Source organism: Peromyscus leucopus, chromosome 1 (genome assembly GCF_004664715.2).
Source record: "Peromyscus leucopus breed LL Stock chromosome 1, UCI_PerLeu_2.1, whole genome shotgun sequence".
NCBI lineage: Eukaryota > Metazoa > Chordata > Mammalia > Rodentia > Cricetidae > Peromyscus > Peromyscus leucopus.
Window position 1 is genome coordinate 183,972,011 of NC_051063.1, and position 20,928 is coordinate 183,992,938.

The 20,928-nt window shown below is 52.6% G+C and overlaps 1 protein-coding gene across 1 annotated transcript; it reads right to left on the reverse strand.

The window, feature by feature from the left end:
* Positions 1-12,345: 12,345 nt before the first annotated feature.
* On the reverse strand, positions 12,346-20,540 carry Znf444 (zinc finger protein 444). The gene is made up of 3 exons (XM_028863624.2): positions 18,773-20,540; positions 14,616-14,724; positions 12,346-13,398 (listed from the first exon to the last, which is right to left on the reverse strand). Exons 1-3 carry the CDS (start codon positions 19,082-19,084, stop codon positions 12,824-12,826), a joined length of 996 nt encoding a protein of 331 aa, XP_028719457.1. The 5' UTR covers positions 19,085-20,540; the 3' UTR covers positions 12,346-12,823.
* Positions 20,541-20,928: the final 388 nt, after the last annotated feature.

Sequence of the window (20,928 nt, forward strand, 5' to 3'; positions counted from 1 at the left end):
CTTGTGGAGGTCAGGGCGCCACTTTCAGAGGCCAGCTCTCTTCTTCTGACCAAAGTCATGTCATAGGCCACACAGCAAGTGCTCTTACCCGCTGAGCTATCTCGACAGCCCTCCTTATTCATGTTTCCTTCAGACAGGGTCTCATGTTGCCCAGGCTAGACTCTACTTCACTAGCTCAAGTTAATCTCCAATCCCTGATCCTCCTCCTTCTGCCTCCTGAGTGCTGGGATTAGCGGCGTACACCACAGAGCTTCCTGCCTGCTGAGAGCCCTCCACCAACTGAGCTACATCCATCGCCCTTTTTTTTTCTCATTTCCTTTCTTATTTATTTATTTCTAATTAGGATCTCACTAGGTTGTCCGCTGGCCTTGAATTCACCACCCTTCTGCCTCAGCTTCCAGAGTGTTGGGATCACTGGTGGGTGCCCTCACACCCGGCTGAATAAACTGATTCCCAGCCACGTATTTTCACCTGTCTTCGCCTCCACGCCCAGGGCCAAGTTGATGAGGTCACTTCCTGTCTTTCTTCTCAGTTTCACAGCATTAGCGTGACCCCTTGGATCAAACCAGAAAAAAAAAGGAGGGGGAAGCCTTACCCTGTGAACAGGCGCAGCCTCCGGTGTCTCTGCCAGACTCAGCAAGAAGACGAGGAGGAGGACCAGACGCATGGGGCAGGCCATCCTGAAGCTGGGAGAACACAGCCCACAGCTGAGGGTCCTGCAAAGACAGAGTGAGCGTTATTCTCGCCTGTCGGTGGTGGCACACACCTTTAGTCCCCACACTCGGGAGGCAGAGGCAGGCGGGTCTCTGTGAGTTTGAGGCCAGCCTGGTCTCCAGAGCGAGTTCCAGGACAGCCAGGACTACACAGAGAGAAACAGAGAAACCGTGTCTCAACCCCCCCCCCCCCAAATAGAGTTATTCCTCACAGCAGGTTGGGAGCAGCTCTGATATGGTGGAAAGGATCTTACTGAATGGGATTGATCTACTCTGCCCCCAGGGAAAAAAAAAAGACACATAATATCTACAGCTGAGTGAGTTTGCCACCATCATGGTGACATCATCACTATGACCAACGGTTGGTAGATAATATCTTTTTATTTTAAATATTTCACAGAAAAATAAAACAAATTCCAATCTGTTGTTTTGTTTTGGCATCTTTCCTCTTTCTGTGTGTGTGTGTGTGTGTGTATGGGTGGGGACTGGGAAAAGCTTCTCATAAACAAGCACTCTACCACTGAGCCACACCCCCAGCCCCTCACTGGGGGATTCTAGGCAGATGCTCTATCACTGAGCCACACCCCAGCCCCTCACTGGGGGATTCTAGGCAGGGGCTCTACCACTGAACCACACCCCAGCCCCTCACTGGGGGATTCTAGGTAGGGGCTCTACCACTGAGCCACACCCCAGCCCCTCACTGGGGGATTCTAGGCAGGGGCTCTACCACCGAGCCACACCCCAACCCTCCACTGGGGATTCTAGGCAGGGGCTCTACCACTGAGCCACACCCCAGCCCCTCACTGGGGGATTCTAGGCAGATGCTCTATCATTGAATTATCTACATCTCTGGAATTTTTATTTTATCTTGAGACAGAATCTCACTAATTTTCCCAAGGTGGCCTTGAATTCATTCTGCAGCCCAAGCTGGCATGGAATTTTTTATTCTCCTGCTTCAACTTCTTGAGTGGACTGGGATGGATGGCAGGCTTGTGCTACAGGATGCTCACTTTTTTTTTTTTTTTTTTTTTTTTTTTTTTTTTTTTTTGGTTTTTCGATACAGGGTTTCTCTGTGTAGCTTTGTGCCTTCCTGGAACTCACTCTGTAGACCAGGCTGGCCTCGAACTCACAGAGATCCGCCTGCCCCTGCCTCCTGAGTGCTGGGATTAAAGGCATGTGCTGCCGCCGCCACCACCCGGCTCAGGGTGCTCACTTTTAAAACTCAGGTTTGCTTCAAACTCCAATCCTCCTGCCTCTCCACTCTGGAGTGTGGGCATTACAGGTACATACCACATCTGGTTTAAGAGTGGTTTTGGTTTTTTAAGCTTTTTTTTGAAATAAGTGTTTAAATAAAACAAGGCTGAGGCTGCATGCCTATAATCTCAGCACGCCAGAGGTGCAGGCTGGAGGGTCAGGAATGCAGGGTTATCCTCGGGTTTGAGGCTAGCCTGGGATACATGATACTATCTAAAAATGAAAAAAGAGAGAGAGAGAGAGAGACAGACAGACAGAACTGAAGAGATGGTTTAAAAGTACTTCCTGCTCTTCCAGAGGAATCCAAGTTTAGTTCTCAGCGTGCATATTGATGGCTTATCACTGCCTGTAACTCCAGCTCCAGGGAATCTGACACTGTCTTCTGGCCTCTGTGGACACTCAGACACACACACACACACACACACACACACACACACACACACACACACTCGTGCTTGTGTGTAAATTAATAATAATAGTAGTAGTAAAGATGAGGCTAGAGAGATGGCTCAGTGGCTAAGAATACTTGCTACTGACAGGTGATGGTAGCACATGCCATAGATCCCAGCACTCGGGAGGCAGAGCCAGGTGGATCTCTGAGTTCAAGGCCAGCCTGGGCTACAGAGTGGGTTCCAAGACAGCCAGGGTTACCCAGAGAAACCTTGTCTCAAAAAAACTAAACAACAACAACAACAACAACAAAAATAGCTGCTACTATTGCAAAAAACCTGGGTTCAGTGCCAGCACCACCCTCAGGTGGCTCACAACCTCCTATAGCTTGGGCTCTAAGGAATCTAATGCCTTCTTCTGGCCTCTGCAGGCGCCTGAACACACAGGGTGCATATGCATGTAAAATAAAATAAAAAAGTCTCAAAGGGGGGGGGGGGGCTGGAGAGATGGCTCAGAGGTTAAGAGCACTGACTATTCTTCCAGAGGTCCTGAGTTCAATTCCCAGCAACCACATGGTGGCTCACAACCATCTGTAGTTAGATCTGGTGCCCTCTTCTGGTGCACAGATATGCAGGCAGAACACTGTATACATAAGAAAGGAAAGATGAGGCTAGAGAGAAAGGAAGGAAGGGAGGGAGGGAGGAAGGAAGGGCGAGCATGCACAATGAGGACATTGCTCAGTGGAGAGACAAAGCACTGGCCTAGCAAGGTTGAGGACTGGAGTTCAGATCCCCAGAACTCGTATAAAAGCCAGGTTCAGGACTGTGCATCTGTAACCCCGGAGGTCCTACTGAAGCGGAGGGTGGAGGAGGAAGGTGCCCTGAAGCTCACAACGAGCTGTTCCATTATCCACGGCTCTAAACAAGAGACCCTGCCAGACGCAACAAGGTGAAGGGTGGGAATCAACCTCAGATTGCCCTCTGACGTCCCCACATGCAATGCAGCACTCAAAAATAAATAGGAGCCGGGCGGTGGTGACGCACACCTTTAATCCCAGCACTCGGGAGGCAGAGACAGGCGGATCTCTGTGAGTTCAAGGCCAGCCTGGTCTACAGAGCGAGATCCAGGACAGGCTCCAAAACAACACAGAGAAACCCTGTCTCGAAAAACCAAAAATAAATAAATAAGTAAATAAACAAACAAATGAATAAATAGGAAAGGAGTCGGGGGCGGGGGAACAAGAGAGTTGGTTGAAGGAAATGTACAATGAATATGTCAAACTGTCTTCGGTGCCCATGGGACCTTTCCTCACAGATTCCCCAAATCTGCCATCCCTCCGGTCCCTTGTATGAAATATACAATGCTTGTGCAGAACTTATGTGTGTACACCCTAGACACAGGTGTCAGAGCCCCTAGATCTGGAATTATGATTGATTGTGAGCCAGTCAATTGTAAGGTGCTTGAAGTGGATGCTGGAAACTGAGTCCTCTACCAGAGCAGCAATGGCTTTTAACCACTGAGCTATCTCTCCTGTATACCTTTTTGTTTGTTTTGTTTTGTTTTTCCAGACAGGGTTTCTCTGTGTAGCTTTGCAGCCTGTCCTGGAATTCACACTGTAGCCCAGAATCTCTGGCCTTGAACTCCCAGAGATCCACCTGCCTCTGCCTCCCCAGTGCTGCGATTAAAGGTGTGCGCCACCACCGCCCGGTGCCTCCTGTATACTTTAAACCGCCTCTAGACAATGCTGCTCATCACCAGGAAAATACTGCAGCATTGGGTCCTTAAGGAAACATAGGAAAAATGTCAGTACGTGTGTGGAGGTCAGAGTACAAGATTCAGGACTCAGTTCTCTCCCCACACCTTGTAGATCCTAGGAACTGAACTCACGTCGTCAGAGTTCACTTTCAAGTACCTGTGCCAGCTCAGCCATTCAACTAGCCTTCCCTGATAATTGATATTTGATGATTTGAATTTACAGATTAGTGTAAGGATTATGTGCTTAATTACAGCTCCAGCCTAAAAAGCGGGGTGCTCTCTCTGTGTTCTCTCTCTCCACACTCTCTCCTTCCGTATTCTCCCCCTCTCTCTCTCTCTCTCTCTCTCTCTCTCTCTCTCCCAATAAAGCTCTAGAAAGGTAACCATGGCTCTCGACTCTTCCATCACCGATACATCCAGCACTCTCCTCCATCGGCAGCCAGCCACGAGCGCCAACAATTAGGAAGCTGTGGTATAAATATCTGACTGATAGACTACTGACACCAGAAAAGAATGGACTAACGGTCGCCAGAGCCAGATGTGGCGGTACACACCCATAATCCCAACACTCCAGAGGTGGAGGCCGAAGGGTTAGAAGTTCAAGGTCATTCTTTTGTACAACAGCAAGCTTGAGTCCAGCCTGGAGCACATGAGACCCTTTCTCAAAAACAGAGGTCAGCAGCATGGCTGAGCAGGTCAAGGAGCTTGCTGCCAAGCTAGTGACCTGAGTTCAAGTCCTAGAAGATACATAGGGAGGAGAACTGATGCCTAGACGTTGTCTTTCTGAACTCCACAGTCATGCCGCAGCACCTACGCAAGCACACACACAACACAAAGTAAGTCAACGATGTGATAAAAAGGAGGGGGAAAAATCAAGAAAACAAGCAAAAGATACGGTCCACTCCTTCCTCCCCTCACCCTTTACCCGTGTTTCTCAGATCCACCACTCCCCACCCTGTGGAATTCATCCATACCCACTCTCTCCTCCGTACCAGCCCCTGCCGGTACCTCCCTAGTGACCCATCACCGACGCCTCATCTCTCTTGCTGACCCACCCCCTCATATCCCTGTCATTCTCCAAGACACTTTTCCCACGAGAGCACTCAGCCCCTCCAGCCTCCGGCCTCCCCTCCAGCCCAGGCTCTCACCTGCGTGGAATCCGCAGCGCTCAGCAGCTCTCGGGGGTCCTGGCGGTGATGCTTCTGAGGAGAATGAGGAGTTGAAAGAGAAGAGGTTAGGGAGAGAGGAGGGCGGGCGGGGTCGTAAGGAGGGAGGCAGGGAGGCGACTCGGCCACTTGAGTGTTTATTAGCCGGTCTGTGAGGTCAGACAAAGGTGCTTTGTGGCAGAGAACATTTCTCTGCCTCGGCTGTCCCTGGCCGGGCCTTACCTTGAGGCCCCCTGACTCTTCTGCCTCTTTATCCTCTCTCGGACTTGTGTTTTTCTCACTCTGTGTGTGTGTGTGTGTGTGTGTGTGTGTGTGTGTGTGTCTGTGTCTGTGTCTGTGTATGTCTGTGTGTGTCTCTGTGTGTCTCTGTGTGTGTCTGTGTGTCTCTGTGTATGTGTGTGTGTCTCTCTGTGTTTCTGTGTGTGTCTCTCTCTGTGTGTATGTGTGTGTGTGTGTGTGTCTCTGTGTGTGTGTCTCTGTGTGTGTCTCTGTGTGTCTCTGTGTGTGTCTGCGTGTCTCTGTGTATGTGTGTGTGTGTGTCTTTACGTCTGGCTCAGTGGTTTCCCTTCTCCACAAACCTTGCCTCCTCCACCTGGCATAACATCTCTCTAGTCCAGCATCTCACAGGGTCCGGGACATCTGTGACTGAAAATGATTCTAAAATGGCTCCTGGAGATTAGCTTGAAGGCTCACATTTGGAACCCCAGTACTTTGGGGGGCTGAAGCCTGGGGATCTTGAGTTCCTAGACTTTAGTGAGACCCCAAACAACCACAAAACAAATAAGGGCTGGGGAGATGGCTCAGAGGTTAAGAATGCTTGCTGCACAATCATGAGGTCTTTTGAGACAGGGTTTCTCTGTGTAGCCCTGGCTGTCCTGGAACTCACTCTGTAGCCCAGGCTGGCCTCGAACTCACAGAGATCTGCCTGTCTCTGCTTCCCAGATGCTGGGATTAAAGGCCTGTGCCGCCACCACCCCACACGAGGACCAAAATTTGGATCCCAGCAGCCACATAACAAGCCAGATATCCTCCAGCTCCCTGTAACCCCAGTGCCATTTGGGGGCGGGGGTGGGTGCAGACAGACAGAAACAGGTAGATCACCAGGGCCAGCCGGCTTCCAGTCTAGCCAAAGAAATAGGAGCCCCATATGAGCATCAGGGAGAGATGCTGCCTCGAAGGAATAGGCGTAGAATGGAGAAAAGGGACACCCAACGCCCTCTGTGCCTTTGAGTGTGCACACAGGTACACTCACCCATGCACACAGACACAAACATGCATACTCGTAAATACACCAAAATTTCATGTGTTTATTTATGGTACGCACATCCCACAGCATATGTGTGGAGGTCAGAGAACAACTTGTAGGCGTCAGTCTTATCATATGAATCCTGGATCCCCAGCCTCAATGTCAAGCATTCTTTCCCACGGAGGTTTCTCACTGGCCAATAAATAGTTTTAAAAAAAAGAAAAGAAAAAGATAGTGCCTGGATCTCAATAAACAGCTGTAGGATGAGCTACTGAGGGAGGCCGTTGTGTCTGCTCCAGCTTCTCCTTCTGCTTTATTCTGTCTCTCCATTTCTCTCCCTCTGGGCCCCAGACAGGAGCCACTTCCAACAGGAGAGAGTTAAACCCTACCATCGCCACTTGCTCCCCGAGAAACGGTGGGAGAGTCTGGATTCTCCTGGAACCCCTTCTCCTCCTCTCTGCTAAGAGGCCTCTTTCTTTCCTGTATGCCCCTCACCAGGGACCACTTTTGTCTCTCTCTGCCTTTGTATCAGCCCCCATACCTAAAGCGCCCCTTCTGGAACCGGGCCTGGTTCCTCCTTGTTCCAGCTGGAAAGGGTAGAATCCAGGAGGTTTGGACGAAAGGGATGGGAAGACAGCCAAGCCCTTGTCCTGAGGTTTCCTCTGTCTGACCTCAGATCTGGGGGAGGAAGAGGAAGACACTTAGGAAGGAGAAAGTGGCATGGCTGTGTAAATGGCTTTTCTGGGAAAGAGGAGGGAGGAGGAGAGGCAATGTCCTCAGGACAGGGGGCAGGAAAAGCTATGGGATGGAAGCCTAGAGGAGGTTACCTGGAGACCGCAGGGAGGGAGGGAGGGAGGGAGGGAGGGAGGGGGAGAGTTGAAAGAAGGGTGCTCAAAGACCTCACTAGCCATCCTCTCTCTCCCAAAAGATTTTATTTTCATTTTCTTTGTGTGTGTGTGTGTGTGTGAGAGAGAGAGAGAGAGAGAGAGACAGAGACAGAGACAGAGAGACAGAGACAGAGACAGAGAGACAGAGAGAGAGAGAGACAGACAGACAGAGAGAGAGAGACAGAGAGACAGAGACAGAGACAGAGACAGAGTCACGTGTATGCGGGTGCCCACAAAAGCCAGGAGAGAGTGTCAGATCCCCTAGAGCTGGAGTTACAAGCAGTCATGAGCCACCAGATATGAGTGCTGGGAACCGAACTTGGGGCCTCTGCCAGAGCAGCAGGCACTCTTGGGCCCTGGGCCATTTCTCCAGTCTCCCCATTTCCACATTTCTTCCCAGGGTTCTTCCCACCTTCTCTCTCCTCCCTGCCTCATGCCTAGACTCTCCTAGCCACGGGAGCGGTCGTGTGTCTTTGTCACCAGGAGGGGGAGCCAAACTCAGGCAGATCCAGGCCGGGTCTGGGTCGGTACTATGGCAGAAAGCAGACCTGGTGGTGACCCTGAGTAGTTAAGCTTCTCCTCAACAACCTCTCCATCTCTGCTGGGCTGGGGCTTCCACTTCTAAAGGAAGTGTTCTGTCACCACTTTCTATCTCCCCTCCCTTGAAAGCCTCTACTCCGACCCTTACTACTTTTTTTTTTTCATTTTTAAATTTATTTATTAAATTTGATTTTACATATCAGCCACGGATTCCCTTGTTCTCCCCCCTCCCAGCCCACCCTCACCCATCCACCCCCGCCTTCCTCCCAGCCCACCCCCCATTCCCATCTCCTCCAGGGCAAAGACTCCCCCGAGGATTGAGTTCAACCTGGTAGATTCAGTCCAGGCAGGTGCAGTCCCCTCCTCCCAGGCTGAGCCAAGTGTCCCTGCATAAGCCCCAGGTTTCAAACAGCTAACTCATGCACTGAGGACAGGACCCAGTCCCACTGTCTGGATGCCTCCCAAACAGATCAAGCCAATCAACTGTCTCACCTATTCAGAGGGCCTGATCCAGTTGGGGGCTCCTCAGCTATTGGTTCATAGTTCATGTGTTTCCTTTCGTTTGTATATTTGTCCCTGTGCTTTATCCAACCTTGGTCTCAACAATTCTCGCTCATACAAACCCTCCTCTTTCTTGCTAATTGGACTCCCGGAGCTCTACCCGGGGCCTAGCCGTGGATGTCTGCATCCAGATCCCTCAGTCCTTGGATGGGGTTTCTGGCATGACTATTAGGGTGTTTGGCCATCCCATCACCAGAGTAGGTCAGTTCCGGCTGTCTCTCGACCATTGCCAGCCATCTATTGTGGGGTATCTTTGTGGATTTCTGTGGGCCTCTCTAGCTCTTTGTTTCTTCCTTTTCTCGTGTGGTTTTCATTTACCATGGTCTCCTATTCCTTGTTCTCCCTCTCTGTTCTTGATCCAGCTGGGATCTCCCGCTCCCACAGGCTCTCTTTCCCTCGACCCTCGCCCTTCATTACTCCCACTCATGTCCAGGTTGTTCATGTAGATCTCAGCCATTTCTCCGTCATTGGGTGATCCTCGTGTCTTTCTTGGGGTCCCTTACTACTTTCTGACCTCGGTGGGTCTCCAAATGAAACACAAATGTGAAGTTTGCATCCGCAAAAGAGAGAAAATGTGCGGTGTTTGCCTTTCTGAGTCGGGGTTACTTCACGCAGAATGACTGTTTTCGGATCCATCTATTTACCCGTGAATTCCACAGTTTTGTTTTCCCTCCCGGCCGAATAATAGTCCGTCGTGTAAACGTGGGTTTTCGTCATCCTTTCGCTGATTGATGGGCATCTCGGCAGTGTCCGCCCTCTGGCCACTGTGATAGAGCAGCAATGCACTGGGATAACTAGTGTCTCTAGAGCACGGTAGTGGAGTCTTTGGGGTGTGTGACTGTGGGCTACTCTCCATTTGTCTTCTTCGCTTTAGGAACCTCCACGCTGGTTTCCATAGTGGCCGCCCCAGTCTACTCCCATTGGACCAAGGACATATTCACCGTCCCCCCACATTAACACCACAATTCGTCATCAATTTATTTGTTTGTTCGGTTTGGGCTTTTTGAGACAGTTTCTCTGTGTAGCCCTGACTATCCTAGAACTCACTTTGTAGACCAGGCTGGCTGCCTCTGCCTCCCGAGGGCTGAGATTGAAGATTTGTGTCACCGACGCCCGGCAATTTTTTTTTTTTAAATTATGGTCATTATGACTGGGCTAAAATAATCTCAAAGTAGTTTTAATTGGCACGTCACTGATGGGCAAGGATGCTGAACAGTTAAAATGTTTCTCAGCCATTTGTGTTTAACGTTTGGAGAACTCTTTATTTCCTTTCCTCGCTAAATTAAAATTGGGTTGTTTTCATGATGTTTAGTTTCTTTAGTTCTTTATATATTTTAGAATCGGATGGATTCGCTGCAAGGCATGCAGCTGGTAAAGACGGTTCTCAATCTGTGACTTTGCTCAATTGATGGTGTCCTTTGCCTCACAGAAGCTTTCCGGCTTCATGAGGTCCCATATATTAATTGTTGGTCTTAGTGCCTGTGCTATCTATCAGTGTTCTGTTCAGAAAGTCCTTTCCTGGGACAATGACTTCAAGTCTATATTTTCTGCCTTCTCTTGGACCAGATTCAGGGTATCTGGTTTTATGTTGAGGTTCTTGATCCATTTGGAGGTGAGCTCTGTTGCAGGGTGATAGGTATGGATCTACGTTCATTCTTCTACATGCCGACATTCAGTGTGGACAACATCTTCATTAAAGATGCTGTCTTTTCTCCAATGTGTACAGTTGGCTTCTTGGTTAAAATAAAATTTTAAAAAAAATTGGTGGCTTAGGAGTATGGGTTCTCAATGCTATTTCACCGAGCAATGCTCAGATTTTGAAGCCAGGGCCCCGAGTGCTCTTACCTACCGATTTGTCTCAGCCCGGCACAGGGTTTCCATGCATTTCCTGTTATTGCAAGTGAAAGTCCCTCAGTCTGCATGGCACCCTTCACCCCACTGCTCCATGCATCTCCTAGTCACTCGACAGGCTGCAGCCGACTGTGTGACTTCAGTCTGCCCCACTGCACAGCAAAGCTAACCTAATGCTGCCATGGAAGATACCAAACGAGTGTGGGCCCTTCGTGCACTCTGTGGCCATGCATTGGTCTAGGCCTCCTCAGCTATGTTGGGGGGGGCACTAGGGCTTGGCAGCTTTGTCAAAGGTGCTGGTAGCACCCACCTGCTGTCTGTGTCTACACCTCTGTGCGTCTCTGCAACAGAGAGGCTGTAAAATGGTGGACAAGCCAATTAGACGTCTCTTACCCACGGCCACGAGAACTGGAAGCCAGAGGCAGCAGCAACATAATTGACGGGTTAGGGGTGGCGACGGCTAGGACTCCTGAAGGTGTAAAGAAAAGTTCTGAGCCAGCTTCTTGAAATGCTCGTGAAAGTTCTCTTTGCAGAAGGGGCTGTCCATCCATTTTTTCTTATCTGCAAATGGTAAAAACTCCCAGAGAAGACGCCTTACCTTCTCAGCACAAGAAACACCCCCTTACCACCAGAGGGCATCATTGCTTCAAAGGAACGCCCACTCTTTTGAAGACGGCCCTAGTTTTCTGTCACATTACCCTACTAAGCATATTTTCTAGTGAACCCTCAATTTCTGCCAGGGTCCAGACCCCACCCACATTCTGCCACTTATACATACATTTGTTATTCTTCTTCTAAAAAGTATAGATGCATCCTGCTTTGACCATTTCTTTGGGCACATATTCCAGGGAAGGTCCCATGTGGGCATTAGAATAAATAAGGACTTGGCATGATGGCCATCCTTTTAATCCCAGCACTCAGGAGGCAGAGGCAGGTGGATCTCTCTGAGTTTGAGGCCACCCTGGTCTATATGGTGAGTTTTTCTGGACAATCGGGACTACATAGAGACCCTGTCTAAAAAAATAAAACAAAAGAGAATAAAACTTGGGCATAGCGGCACATGCCTTTAACCCCAGGCATCATCATGCATGCCTGCGATCCCAAAACTGGGGAGGTGGAGAAAGGAGGATCAGAAATTCATGGCCACCTTTGGCTACATAATACCTTCGAAAGTCACCCCGGCTTGCTCCAGAGATACCTTGTCTCTAAACAAAACAGTGCCTAGGGTGAGCACTGAGGACCTTCCACCACACCCCCTCATCATCGTGCAGCAGTTACACGGAGTTCTGGTGAGGCAGCAGAGCCCTGGGGCCCAAAGTAGGTGCCCAAAGACCCCAGCAGGGCCGGCCCAAGGGCTGTCCCGCTCCTTCCCAGGCCACACAGCCCACTCCACATGTGTTTCCTTCCTGGAGAAAAGTGAGGTCTAGACTGCAGGACCGTCATTGTGCAGAACTGAGGACAAGAGGCAGCCTTCACCTTGCCAAGGCCAGAACCGAGTCTTCTCGGCAAAATGCACTGCCCCAGATCTGCTGGCACTGGTTATCTAGGGATCCCCCAAGAACATGCAGTCACCTAACTTCGTAAATCGGCAAGGGTGGTGGGTGATATTAAAGCACCATGACTTAAGAAATTGCAACTTCCCGCTAGGGTGGCACACGTCTTTACTCCCAACCCTCAGGAGGCAGAGGCAGGTAGATCTCTGTGAGTTCGATGCCAGCCTGCGTTCCAGGACAGCCAGCACTATGCAGAGAAACCTTGTCTCAAAAAACAAAACAAAACAGAAATTGGAACTATCGCCCAGAAGGGGCGCCGCCTGCCTGAAGCCACACAGGCAGGACACCCCAGACCGGAGCGTGTCCGGTACCAGACCTGTCATGAGTCTCGTCCTTGCTTCTGCAATGTGAGTGTGAGGTGGAGCCCACCCAAGTCCCCTGTGCCTCGGACGCTCGACTCCCACAACACAGGAGAGTCTCAGACTCCTGTACACACTGAGTCAGTCACTTTATTACTCTCTCTGATGCTGGTGACCTGCCATCTGTGACAAGCTTCTCAGGCACCTCTGCCTTTGAACTGTGGAGAGAACCAGATCCTGGGCCGGGCCTGCTCCTCGGAAACTATTGCCTCCTCTCGCCTTTGGCCCCGACTCTGTCCTGGGGTCCAAGATTGCCTCCTTCGGGAGGCAGGAGGGGTTGGGTCGGGGCTCTGCTCCTTCCCTGAGCTCCTTTTCCCGCATGAAGGGTGTCCTGGGGCAGGTCTCCCCTCCACGAAAAGAGGATGGGATGAGGGAGAGAGAGGAGGGTCTTTTGTAGGGGCAGGTGAGAGCTGAGAACTCCAGAAGGGAGGAAGGAGTGGACACGGGGCCCGAAAGGGAACGCAACGCTTGGGTCGGGAAGAGGCGGTAGGGATGTGGGTCGGGGTGCTAAGGGGATGGCGCCCTGCAGCAGGGGTTTGGAACGGCAGCTACCCCAGGGCCCAGGGCGGGAAGGCACCCCCACCCTCCGGCCCTGGTGCTGCAGTCCCCTGGGCGGCGGCCGCCCGGCCATGGATGCGTTGGTGGCGGAGCACGTGCTCGCGCCGCCCGAAGCCCTTGCCACACTCCCAGCAGGCGAAGGGCCGGGCGCCAGAGTGCGTCTTGCGGTGGCGCACCAGGTGCTCGCGCCAGTAGAAGGTCTTGCCGCACTCGCAGCAGGCGTGCGGCTTCTCGCGAGCGGGCAGGGGGCGCAGCGCGGGCCCGGGGCTGCCAGGGTGGGTGCCGCGGTGGCGCCGCAGGTGCTCCTTGCGCCGGAACGCCTTGCCGCACTCCGGGCACGCGTGCGGTTTCTCGCCCGAGTGGCTCTGGCGGTGGCGCAACAGGTGAGCCGGCTTCAGGGGCGATTTGCCACACTCTGGGCACGACACGGTGCCTGGGGCCGCCAGGAAGGCGGGGAGGACCGGTGCCGGCGGGGCTGGTGGGGGGCTGCCCGGCTCCTGCTTGTAGGGGCGCGTGGCCCCTGCGCTCCCCGTTGCAGGCACCTCTGTCCCGGAGGCCCCGGTTCCTGCGGGAAAAGGAACAGGGTGAGGGTGGGAAGCACAGTTGGGGACAGGGAGGTGGCCTGGAAGGCAGGTTTCCCTCCCCTGTGCCCCCTAGCAAGGAGCCTGACACTGCCTGGTTGGGCCAATGGGTAGCTTTCTGGATCAGGGAGTAGGGAGTAACGAGACAGATAACGAGTGGGCGGGAGGGAGGAGGAGCTGGGAGAATGGACCCACAGACACACACACACACACACACACACACACACACACACACCACACACACACACACACACACACACACGGGTGAGGGTGCACAGTGAGTTAGGAACAAAGGAGAAACCAGGTGGTGGGGACAGAAGGGAGATTCCCAAGGTACACAGATGGGCGGCCGACTGCAGAGCGCAAGGCTGACGGTGTCCGAGTGGAACGAACAAACCGGTAGGAGGAGCAGGTAAGCTGCGTGCGAGATGAACTACACATGACCGCTCTGTCTGGGTTTCCTGTCTGCTCCACAGAGCCCCAGGGACGCCCACAACCCTGGTTTGGGTAGTTTTACAGCATGAACCCGGCGTCCTGTCCTCTTCTGTCTGAAATGCCCACTGGTCTCCCCTTGCAGTTATCTGGTATCTTCCAGGATACCAGGCTTCTGCCCCACTGTCTAGAGATACATGGAGTCGCCTCACCTTAAGGTGATGGAACAGACTCCATGCCCAGCCCAGACGCCGGGCACATGACCCAGAACCCCGACACAGCACCTGGGAGGGGAAGAGCACGTGACTCCACTGGAGCCGGTCCGAATGGGGTTGGGGTGCAGAAGGACGCGAAGCAGGCTGCCTGGGCCCAACCCTGGTTTAGAAGCATCCACCCTCAGTTGAGACCTTTTAGAACAGCCAGTTCTCACTGGGCACGCCGGCATGCCTGTAATCCCAGCGCTCAGGAGGCCGAGGAAATAACCGTGCCAGCCTGGGCTGCACAAGGAGGCCCTGACTCCAGAGACCACGTCTAAGTTTAGGTGGTGCTATGGGGTTTCCACGCACTGGCAGAGCAGCACCTGGCAAACAGAGTCTGAGCCCGCCTTCCGTGGGCTCCCTAAAGGCAGGGAGGGGCACGTGGTGAGCTGTTCCCGGAGCTTTCACTGAGCACGTAAAGATGGCCAGGTCAGTCCCTGACTTAGCTTGGGAGACGCGGACCCCTGATGTTGGGGTCAAGAAAGAAGTGGGAAGAGAGGCCAGCAGCTCACCTAAGGGAATCACGCCACTTTCTTCCTTTCCAACACCGACCCCTGAGCCTTCTGTCATATCCCGAGGTGCCCTCATTGCCGAGGACCGATCTGGGGAGGTTGCTGGGCCCTGAAACGAGATAGCATATGCCAAATTGAGAAATTACTTTATTTTATTTTATTATTTTTTATTTATTATTTATTTATTTATTTATTTATTTATTTATTTATTTATTTTGAGACAGGGTTTCTCTGTGTAGTTTTGGTGCCTGTCCTGGATCTCGCTCTGTAGACCAGGCTGGCCTCGAACTCACAGAGATCCTCCTGGCTCTGCCTCCCAAGGGCTGGGATTAAAAGCGTGTGCCACCACTGCCCGGCCAAATTGAGAACTTATAATAGCCCGTATTTACTTCCCTCTCCCCACACCTCGCACACAGTTCTTAAATCCTACTGCCTGCTTTTTGTTTGTTTAAGATTTATTCCTAGCGTGCTGAGGTGCGCGGTGCATAGGCACAAATACACATGGAGGCCAGAGGACCGCATCCTCTGGAGCTGAAGCTACAGGAAGTTGTGAGTCACCTGTCGGGAGTATTGGGTACCAAACTCCAGTCCTCAGCAGAAACAGCAAGAGCTCTTAACAGAAAAGCCTTCTTTCCACTGGTGTGTGTGTGTGTGTGTGTGTGTTTACATATGCAAGTCAGAGAACAACGTTTTTTGAGACAGGATTTCTCTGTGTAGCCCCAGCTGTCCTGCAAAACTCGCTCTATAGACCAGGCTGGCCTTGAACTCACAGACCTGCCTGCCTCTGCCTCCCGAGTGCTAGGATTGAAGGTGTGCGCCACTAAACGCTACACTACTTGTTTCTATGCTGATGCTGACCTTTGCCGAGTCCCCCGACTCCACCTGGAATGACAGATTCTGCCCACAGAGCCTGTGTACTTCGTTGGGTAAATTCCCAACACATGCTTTGCATCTGTGTAAAGCCTACCTGGCCAGAACACATCAATTTATAAATCCTTGGCTGGATCCAAGCAGACAATATTCTATTTGAGATTCTTGGATCTATTTTCCTTCAGACAGGCCTGGGCTTGCTTTTTAAAGGCTGTCCTGGTATGGCTTGGTTGGACTGTGGGGCAGCGGGGTTAGGGGGTTGGCAGCCTCGTGAAATGAGCTGGGTGCCACCCCACTTCATACTCTAGCAGTCTGTAAAACAGAAGAGTAATCCTTCCCTCTAAGACTCAGCAGGACTTCCACACATAAAACTGTCGGGGCCCGGTGCCTTTTGAGCGTCAGGTCTTCAGTCACTGTCTTGACCCCTCTGCCCTCTGGTTTTCAGGGTTCAATGTGTTGCTTCCTCATGAGACTTGGCAATTTGAATCCCACCCCCCACCACACACACACACATACAAAGTCCATTCCCTCTAGGTTTCAAACTTGTGCAAGCTGCTCCAGCCCCGGGCAGCTTCCTTGTCTGCCGACTGCCCACCTTGTTTTTGCCGCTGGTGTGTACCCGCTGTCCCTCCTTCCGTTCCCGGGCAACTCAATGCAAAAAGAAGGCGTGTGCTACTCTGATGTTTTGGTTGGTTGGTTTGGGTTTTGGTGGGGTTTGTTTTGTTTTTCTCAAGACAAGGTTTTTCTGTGTAGCTGCAGCTGTCCTGGAACTCACTCTGTAGACCAGGCTGGCCTCGAACTCACAGAGATCCGTCTGCCTCTGCCTCCCAGCTGCTGGGATTAAAGGCATGCGCCACCACCCAGCCATCTCTGATGCTTTTCAAAGGCTGAGTCTGGAGCTCTCAGCAGTCAACATGCCTTGGGTGATTTCTCTGTTTACTAAGTTTTCCTCTTGTCACACAAACACCCAGTGCTTTGTGCTTTTTTCCCATGCTCCCAGCTGCCTCTGGGGCTTTGAGACTTCCCTCACTTCTGACCTGAGACAAACTGGTGTGGCGTTTCCTGTTGTGTTAACCACAGGCACTGGCTGGAGGAGCTGCCTCTCTCCAGTCTCCTAGTCCAGCCACCAGCCTTTCTCCAGGTATCTTGAACGGGCAGACACCCTGCTCCCGGGGTTTCAAACAACCCCACGGCTCCCTGTGTCCTGAGACCAGAGACTGGATGACTATGGGCAAGTCATTCTACCGTATGGAGCAGGTCAGATTCCGTCTCAAGAGAAGTGACCAAGCAGAATACACCCTGGCCTTCTGCTCTGAAACTTCAAGGCAGGGCGGTGTTCCTCATCACTGCCAAAACAAGCATTTACTTAGCACCTACTAATGCCAGGGGGTGTTCCAACCAGGGACACAGGAATGAACAGGACAAGCAAGGCGCCTTCCCACCTGAGGAGGGCTGAGCCTACCATGCAGTGTGGGCCAGGCACACCACTGAAGAGCTACAGATGCACTGTGGTGGTTTATACTGTCGCTCCAGCAGGACCAACATCACCTAGGAAGGAGCCCCTGAGCATGTCTGTGAGGGAGAAGACTCACCCTAACTGTGGCTGGCCATTTCGTGGGCACGGTCCCTGATTGGATTTAGAAGAGAGCTGAGAGCCAGGTGTGGTGGCGCACATCTTTAATCCCAGCACTGGGGAGGCAGGGGCAGGTGGATCTTTGAGTTCGAGGCCAGCCTGGACTACAGAGGAGTTCCGGGACAGCCAGAGCTGTTACATAGAGAAACGCTGTCTTGAAAAACAAACAAGAGCTGAGCAGTTCATTGCTCTCGACTTCCTCCCAGGTCACTGATGAGCTGCCTCTAGCTCCGGATGCCATGATATCTCCTCTGTGACAGACCGGACCCTTGAACTTCGAGCCCACAGAAGATTTCTCCTACACGATGAGACATGTAATATGAGCACCAAGGCCACCCCCGGAAGGGGTTTCCTTATGCCCTCCAGGCCCCAGAGCCCAAGGAGCTGAGCAGTCATTAGAAGAGAGCCCAATGACTTCCACACCTGTAGGTTCTCTGCATAACGAGGACCCCACCGCCCAGTCAATAAAGGAGATTTTTGTTGTTGTTCATTTGCAGACCTGGTCTTCCTCTGCAGCCCAGGCAGTTAATCCTCCTACCTTAACTCTCATAATGAGATTACAGCTGTGTATCACCACATGTCTTTGAAGGATTTTTTTTTTTTAATTCTGCTAGATGTAGACATTAAAAGCAACTACCTTGTCTTTAGTTAAAAGAAACAGAGGGCGGGCACCGAGCTAGCTCAGCAGGTGAGGGTGCCCGTGGCCAGCCTGACATCCTGAGTCCCGCGGTGGAAGGAGAGAACCAACTCCTGCGGCTGCCCTGACCTCTACACATGGAAGGTGGTGTGTGCGTGACCCCACCACCCACCACCCCAATACATGCATTTGTCACTGAAAAGTTGTAATGGTCCCAGAGAAGGCTGGCTGTTGTCCTGGCTTCTGGGACGTCGTATGTTGTGAGCCTTCAAATGTCACACCTAGGAAGAGGGTCTCTGCCTGGGCCCCAGACCAGACAAAAGCAAGCATAACCGGGTGGGAGTCTGGACCACTCGAGGTTAGCCAAGGGGTTGGTGACAGATCAGCCACGTGGGCAAGGCACCATGTTGCCAAGCCTGAGGCCTGGTAAAAACCCTGGACCACAAGGTGTGAGGCATCCGACCTGAAGGCACTCCTTGCTTTGGGGGGTTTTGTTTCTTTTTGAAGAGAGAAGGTCTGGCTGCAGGCTGCCCCAGGACCTTCGTACCTCAGCCCCTTGTGTATATATGAACTACCACACCAGGCTGAAGGCTCCCTGCTCATAGCGCCCCACTTAGTAGCTAAGACCAGTCGGCCCCAACCTCTACACCAATAGGTGACACCTGTCGGAGGTTTGGAATCTTCTAGAGATACCCTCACCCACCACCTTTGCTGCCTCCTGGGGCTTCCTTCAGCTGGCGTCCTTGGCATTGATGGAAACCCTGGGCAAGGCATCCCTCAGCTATTAACTGAGGGAGGAAGTGGGGACCCCTGATGTACAGACGGCACTGGAGAAGCACTCTTGCTCCTCTGGAAGAGCAACTGCCACCCCAGCCCCAGAGGTGGACCACACCTTCATTGCCAGAGTGAGGCCACGCGCTGAGAAGCGCAGTCCAGTGAAGCCCCTCCCACGGCCACGGCCACCCCGGCCACGGCCACCCCGGCCACGCCGGCCACCCCGGCCGGCCTCCTGCTCACCCAGAGCTCCTCCAGCAGCGCCACGGCCTCCTCTCCACTCCGCGGCCGGCGGCTGCACACCCAGGCCTGGGTGTCCGCGGGGAGGGCGCTCAGGAACTGCTCCAGCACCAGCAGCTCCAGCATCTGCTCCTTCGTGTGCACCTCTGGCTGGAGCCAGTCGCGGCACAGGGCACGGAGCAGCCCCAGCGCCTCCCGTGGCCCGGCCGCGTCACCCAGGTGGAAGTGGCGGAAGCGGTGCCACGGGGAGTCGAGGGTCAGGGCCTCCACCGACAGGCTCTCCTGCTTCACCGGCTGGGGTGCCGGGGCCTCCATGGGGCCCCCTGGGGTGGAGTCTGCAGCACCTGCAGAGAGAACAGTCAGTCATGGGAGGGCACAGCTCCGCGGTCTGGACTACGGCCTCGAACGTGGGCGACAGAACTGGCCTGAAGCCAATGGGCATCGACCATTACCTGCTCGTCCACTTAATCTTAGCCGCCTCTTGGGCTTTGATTTTCTATTCTGTACAAAAGCTTGCCTGACTGCCTCCCTGACCAAAGAGAAGACAGGCCATTGGAGATGGTTCCCACGAGGCAGTAATCAGGGCTGAAGAAAGGCTGGTAAGAATTATCTCTTCTAAGGGTCGTATGGAAATAAAGTAGAATACAGTAGAAGGCTCTCTCTCTGTGTGTGTGTGTGTGTGTGTGTGTGTGTGTCCCCGTCCGTCCAAGTAGCGGGGAATGGAGCCCCAACTGGGCATCTCCTGTCACCAAATGAAGCTTCCTGTACCAGGGGTGGGTTACCTCTCATCCAGGTGTTGACCAAAGGGGCCCCATGGGAACCCCAAACAATCCAGTCCATTGCCAAGGCTACTGGCTGCTCTCCACACGCCGACAGTAAGGCCCGACTGCTGAAGACCGACACCTACACAACTCACTGGACACGGACAGAGGAGTTGACCGGTGCCTACCCGGGGCCTTCGCCCCTGGGACTGGCGTTCACCGTACTGGAACATGCTCTGCACCGTGCCCGAGGAGAAGGTTAACACCAACCCAGCCACAAAGCCTCCCGTCTCCAGAGGCCGTCTGCCTGCAGGAGGCATGGGGCAGCAGCGGCGCTAAGCTGTGGAGTCACCCCCCAGTCTGACGGGATTGAAGGCCTGTTTCATGAGATGGAGCCTTTCCCCAACACTGCTCAGGTGGCCAAGAACCTGAGGCTAGACACGCCAGGGACCTAGGGGGAAACCAAATCCTATTGTTCTTCTAAAGGAACATAGCGATAAGATGCCTCCTAATGGCATTCTGCTATACTCATAGATTGGTGCCTTGCTCAGCCACCATCATGGAAACTTCCTCCCGCAGTAGACGGGAACAAACACAGAGACCCACAACTGGCCAGAGTGCAGAGTGGGAGGCCTGGGAACAGCCAGTCCTAAGAGGGATGCCTCCATCTTCTCCCCCCCCCCACACACACAGCTCAGGCAGCAGAGAGACTGTAAGGGCCAGAGGGGACGGAGGCCACCGAGGAAACGGTGCCTTCCAGACACAGCGTGACACACGTGAGCTCAGACTGTGGCAGCATGCACTGGGCCTGCATGGGTCTGTGCCAGATGGGGTCCCAGAGCTGAAAGTGGACACGTGCCCCATCCCTAACCCAGAAGCTATCTTCGACTGATAACCCCTGCAAATTAAAATTTCGTTTTCTCCAACAGTTTCACTGGGTAAACAAACCACTCTTTTGTTTTGTTTTGTTTTTGGAGATAGCATCTCTCTGTGTAGTCCTGGCTGTCCTGGAACTCACTCTGTGGACCAGGCTGGCCTTGAACTCACAGAGATCCGCCTGCCTCTGCCTCGAGTGCTGGGATTAAAGGCGTGCGACACCACCAACCGGTCTACTAACCACTCTTAAGGGCAGGCCCCGTGTCCAGCAATAAATAGATGGCCACAGAAAATGAACTCCCTGGCATTTTTGGAGGTTCTTTGTCTCATGATGTTTAGTCAGGACATGTTTGAACTTATTTTTATTTGATGTTTTATTCATCATTTTTATTGCATATATATATTGATTTCCAGTTTTGTGTTTTATGGGATTCCTGTGTCTCTGTGCTTTTCCTTTGTCTCTTTTTCTTCTGTTTGTCTGTTTTGTCCTGTTCGGACTTGTTTTATCTCATTTTATTACTA

Excerpts from the sequence above, each read along its gene's own strand:
- Znf444 (XM_028863624.2), bottom strand. The coding sequence starts at position 19,084 with ATGGAGGCCCCGGCACCCCAGCCGGTGAAGCAGGAGAGCCTGTCGGTG. Across the intron at positions 14,725-18,772 it reads CGCTGCTGGAGGAGCTCTGG|GGCCCAGCAACCTCCCCAGA; the intron begins GTGAGCAGGAGG and ends ATCTCGTTTCAG. Across the intron at positions 13,399-14,615 it reads AAGTGGCGTGATTCCCTTAG|GAACCGGGGCCTCCGGGACA; the intron begins GTGAGCTGCTGG and ends CTTTTCCCGCAG.